We start from the raw sequence: 5,714 nt of genomic DNA, 5'->3' as shown, positions 1-5,714 counted from the left end.
CATGATAATGGCACTATGAATTATGTGAATGATCTTTAATTATTTAATTGGTTGTTAAATTTTCGAGTTGAACTTTTAGATAAATAGTTGAGCCGAGTTCAAGTTCAAGATTTTATCTAAGATATAGAACATTTATTTTATTGAACATATATTTATATTTTGTATAATATAAATTATAATCCTTACAACAACTATAATCTCCAAAAGAATTAATAAATTTTTCGGATCTAATTTTTAACATCGCCATGATAATGACACTATGAATTATGTGAATGATCTTTAATTATTTAATTGGTTGTTAAATTTTCTTTAATTTTTTTCCTAAAATAATTCAATAAAATTATAGAGACAAAGATCTATTTTATAAAACTGTATAATTCATGTCTTTTAATAACCACGGTCCTTAAATTAAAAAAAAAAAAATCAAAAAACTTGCTTACAATAAAGTTTATTTACCAACTGAGTTTAAACAAACAACACAATTAAAATTGACCCCAAAAGAGAGTTCATTTGTCTATTTTGCTCCCATAAAAGAGAGCTCAATTACATCTTAATGTAATTTCTTTTTAAAATTATTTTTTATTAATTGTTTTAAAATTTTACCTAAAAATCAATAAAAGTGTTTAATTTATGCAGAATCCGGTTAACTTTCTAAATCTAAAATTAAAAAATATTCTTAATTAATATTTTATTTTTGTCAGAAGAGCTTAACTCAAATATGTTCAAAATTATCTAAATCCCTTTAACTATCTTAATCTCTCAAAAGTGTCCCAATTTTAATTTATGTCTTACTCATATTTGACCTTGTTATATGTTAGTTAGACTTCTTTCCATCTTAACTACTTTAATGGGTTTGGATTTTAGTCAATAAAATTATATCTGATCTTTTTTAAAATATTAAAAAAAGTATAGACTAATGCAATTTCAATTAAACAAGGGAATTTTTTGAATGATTACAAATTAATATGGAATTATGTGAATAATATATTATAAAACCTTGCCTGAATGTAACTCATAAATTAATTGTAATTCAATTATACAATTTTTACTTTTAGAAAAGATAAATTAATTTTGAAATCAAGAACCAACATTGGAAATTAATATTAAACAATTTAAGGTACATTATTGAAAGAAAGAAAAAATGACCTATCTTCCACACAACACAACTTGATTTTGCATAGAAATACATACTATTATTCTATGAGGAAGAGAGAGTGAATGACTGACTATGGGTTTGGTGAGTTCCAATGAATCATAAATGGTTACTATTTATTATATGTTTTTTTACCCACTCTTCTCTACTCTTCTATTCTAGAGCTGTCTTTTCTATTTTTGTTTATTTAATCATTTCAAAATAATTGAACTGATCATCTGAATTATTTCATTTTTGTCGTTTAAAATATTTATATATAAAGTCAAACGAAATTTTGCAACCACTAGTTTTTTAAGCTATAGATTTTGAATAATTTAAAAATAAATATTAGCTGGCGTTGATTTTGATAAAATAATTTGGTTTAAATGATATTAATATATAAACTATGGTCATTAAGTGAATAAATGTCACCTATTTCTATTATAAATGTTTAAATAAAAGTTTAAATAAGGGTGGTGTAGTGTTATAATAACTTACTACATTCAATTATATATATAATAAAAAATAATTTAAAAAATAATAATTTTAATTAATAAATTAAATAATATTGTAAACACTCAAAAATCTAAATACTCAATTTATAAAATTAAAATAATTATTTTAATTTATTTTTGAATAAATAAAATCAAAATAATTAACCTCCAAAAGCCAAAACCTAATTAACATATTAATTAGACTAATTATAGTGATAATTAAAGCCTAATTAATTTAAAGAAAATGGTTAAAATAAAAAAATATTTTAGATAAATGTTATATTCATTTTATCTTAAAATAATTTTAGAAAAAAAATCAAGAGATTAAAATAAATAATTTATGATGAAATGATCACCCTACTTCGGTGATCATTTATGCTACATCAATAGGGATGATTAATCTATTCCAGCAAGTGGGATGAAGAATAGTCAAAACGCCATTAATGGCTTGACTGATTCAATCCACTTGGAAGCCTCCACAGACTAAAGAAGGTATAAATATCCTCCTTGAACAAATCCTAAGTCAAGAGATGAACTCTCAAGCTCTAAATCAGAAAAAAAAACTAGAAATTCGTCATTAAATCTTCAAGCTTTCCCACAGTTTCCACCCACACAATTCTCCATTAATTCTTTGTGGACAGTGGTGTGGAAAGACGCTCCCGAGTTCAAAACTCATGAATCTATCAGGCTATCAACAAACAAAAGTAACGCATCAATGACAGTTTGTGTAACAACGTTGGCTGTATCATTTTTATCATCATTGTTTCTTTTCAGTACTTTGCAGTTCATCTTCAAATGACCCTGTTTACCACAATTTCAACACTTAAATATCCGCCCAGACTTGGACGGACTCCTTCTTCTCCTCGACATAGATTTGCTCTTACCTCTAATGAAATTTTTATCATTACCTCTGCCCCTATTTTCCACATTCAGAGAAGAACATTTGAACGTTTCACTAGAATCAATTTTATGAACCTCTTCAGCAAAAATACGATATCTAACTTTAACAAATTTCAGTTTAGCATTCCCAATCGAATTACTAATTGCTGCCCTCATATGTTTCCAACTATTTGGTAAAGATGCTAACAAAATCAGGGCACTAACTTTATCCCAAAAATCAATCTCAATAGATAGCAATTGATTCGCAATTGTATTGAATTCATTCAAATGAGCAGTGACAAAAGTACAATCAACCATTCTTAAGTAAAAGTGTCTTTCCAGTAAGTGTACCTTGTTGTTAGTAGATGATTTCTTATACATATCAGAAAGAGTTTTTATCAGACCATGGTGATCTTCTCCTTTGCTACATTGTGAGCAACCGTCTTGGCTAGCGTCAATCGGACAACTCCCAAAACTTGTCTATCAAGGAGTTTCCATTCAGCTTCATCCATCTTCTCTGTTTTCTCACTCAAAAGAACATGAAGCTTCTTTTTATAGACATAATCTTCAATCTGCATTCTCCTGAAGGCATAATCTGTCCCATCAAATCTTCCAATCTCATGTCTTATACTGCTCTCGCTTGCCATCGTTTCAAATGATCAAATCTAGCATAACTGCTCTAATACCAATTGTTAAGATTTTTATCTCCCAAATTCGACCTGCTTGAAACGATCTATAAAAAAGTCAAGAAAAAAGAACACAAGAAGACACAGATTTATTTCACTCAAAATGAGCTACGTCCACTTCAGCCGCCACCAGATTTCCTATGATAAAGAAGAAATGATAAAGAGTATCACACTTTGTCTCTCTAAAATTCTCTCTAACTTATGTAAACCCTTAATAATCACATATTTATATGGTAAACATTCTGATAATAAAACCTAAATAATTTTTGGTGAGGCTCAAACTCAAAACCAAATAAAAACCTAATAAATTCTAATTGATAATTGTAAAATTTATTATAAGTATAAACTCCCTAACTCAACTTTAAATACTAATTTAATTTGTATTTGTTTCAAAGATTGAAAATGTATTAATCAATAAAAATGGGATAGTAGGAACTTAAAATAAAAGGAGGTTGAGATTAAAGGAGAGAGAGATAAAAGAAGACTTTTAGCTGACAGACAAACAAACAAAAACAATGTTGAAGCCTGTGTATTAGCAAGAGAGAAAAATGATGATGCTTTCATGCTGAAAAAAAGAGAGACTAATGCTGCTTCCATGCTGACAAACAAAACAAAATGATATGATTTTGTCTTACCGATAAAAGTAAGAAAGAAAGAGAATTATTGGATTTTTCTTCACTTACAAAAACAAAATTAGAAGTAAATAGTAATTTAATCTTAAATCCAATTATATTTACAAATATAATTTAAATTCCTAAATTTCAAAAGTTTTAATGATTGAAATATAGATAAAACAATAGATTTAAAAATAAGGTAAAAGTTTGGAATAGAGACCTAATGACAGACAAACACTCCAATAAAAATATACATTAATTGACACATAATTGCTAACATATATTAAGCGTCGGCAAAACTAGACTTCTTACCATCTTTTAACTTCTTTAATGGATTTGGATTATTCAATAAATCTGACCTTTTTTTAGATATTAAAAAAAAGTATAGAATAATGCAATTTCATATAAACGAAGGAATTTTTTTTAATGATTACAAATTAATATGGATAAATGTGAATAATATATAATGTAACCTTGCCTGAATGCCAACTTATAAATTAATTGTTATGTTTATTTTCAATTACAGAATTTTTTTTTTATTTTTAGAAAAGATAAAATAATATTGAAATCAAGAACCAACAATGGAAATTAATAATAAACAATCTGAGGTACATTATTGAAAGAAAGAAAGAAAATGACCCATCTTCCACACAAGACAACTTGATTTTACATAGAAATACATAATATTATTCAAAGCAACCGACATAAAAACGCGCACACAAATTTGTAAGCATGAAGATCAGCTTTTGAATGATTCAAAAGCTTTTGCCGCCCTAAGAACAATCTGATGATAAAAGGCTGCTATGGCCGCTCCGATGAAGGGTCCGACCCAGAAGATCCATTGATCATCCCAAGCTTTGTCTTTACCATAGATCACCGCCGCCCCAAAACTCCGAGCAGGGTTGATCCCGGTGCCGGTTATTGGGATCGTCGCCAAGTGAACCATGAAGACGGAGAATCCAATAGGAAGCGGCGCCAGAATCGGTACGTGCGAGTCACGCGCTTTTCTCTTGGGATCGGTTGCAGAGAAAACAGTGTAAACAAGGACGAAAGTTCCAATAATTTCTGCTCCAAGTCCGGTGCCGATGCTGTAGCCGGCGGCAAGCTCGTTGGCGCCGCCGCCGTATTTGACATAGTAAGCCGTCTGAAACGCCTTGACCAAGCCACAGCCGCAAATGGCTCCCAAGCATTGAGCCACTATATAGAACACGGCTCTGATCACGGACACCTTACGAGCCAAGAATAGACCGAATGTGACTGCTGGGTTTATGTGCCCACCTGTAAAATTGTATTTGATTAATTTTAAACAATCTTAATCAGACATATATATAGTTTTGAAATGAAATGTGACTGACCGGAGATGCCGGCGGTGCTGTAAACGAGGACGAAAATCATGCCGCCAAAAGCCCAGGCAATGCCGAGGATGCCGACGCCGCCGCATTGGTCGGTTTCGGATTGGCTTTTGTAGCCGATGACGGTGAGGACAGTGATGTAGAGGAAAAGCAGAGTGGCTACAAATTCTGCGATTGTGGCTCTGTATAATGCCCATTTTGTTAGCTCCTCTAGGTCAAAGAGGGGTACCGGCGGTGGGTCTTTGTAATCCTTGGGGAGGAATTGATCTCCATCTTCGACGTCTTTACCCATCGTCAAATCTTGCTCGTTTTTTTTCTATGAGGAAGAGAGAGTGATGAGTGGTTATGGGTTGAGTGAGATACAATGACTCATAAATGGTTACTATTTATAATATGTTTTTTTTACCCATCGGTAAAATCTTGTTGTTTTTTTCTATGAGGAAGAGAGAGTGATGACTGGTTATGGGTTGAGTGACTTACAAAATCATAAATAGTAACTCTTCTCTACTCTTCTATTCTAGAGCCATCTTTCTATTATTGTTTTTTTTAATCATTTC

General features: G+C 30.5%; 1 protein-coding gene across 1 annotated transcript; it reads right to left on the bottom strand.

The window, feature by feature from the left end:
- Positions 1 to 4,367: 4,367 nt before the first annotated feature.
- On the bottom strand, positions 4,368 to 5,494 carry LOC124938663 (aquaporin PIP2-2-like). The gene is made up of 2 exons (XM_047479145.1): positions 5,161 to 5,494; positions 4,368 to 5,083 (listed from the first exon to the last, which is right to left on the bottom strand). The coding sequence occupies exons 1-2, from the start codon at positions 5,447 to 5,449 to the stop codon at positions 4,545 to 4,547; spliced, it is 828 nt and encodes a 275-aa protein (XP_047335101.1). The 5' UTR covers positions 5,450 to 5,494; the 3' UTR covers positions 4,368 to 4,544.
- Positions 5,495 to 5,714: the final 220 nt, after the last annotated feature.

This window comes from Impatiens glandulifera, chromosome 5, assembly GCF_907164915.1.
Source record: "Impatiens glandulifera chromosome 5, dImpGla2.1, whole genome shotgun sequence".
Taxonomy (NCBI): Eukaryota; Viridiplantae; Streptophyta; class Magnoliopsida; order Ericales; family Balsaminaceae; genus Impatiens; species Impatiens glandulifera.
The sequence above is the reverse complement of the archived record's forward strand: the minus strand, read 5'-3'. Positions and strand labels throughout refer to the sequence as shown.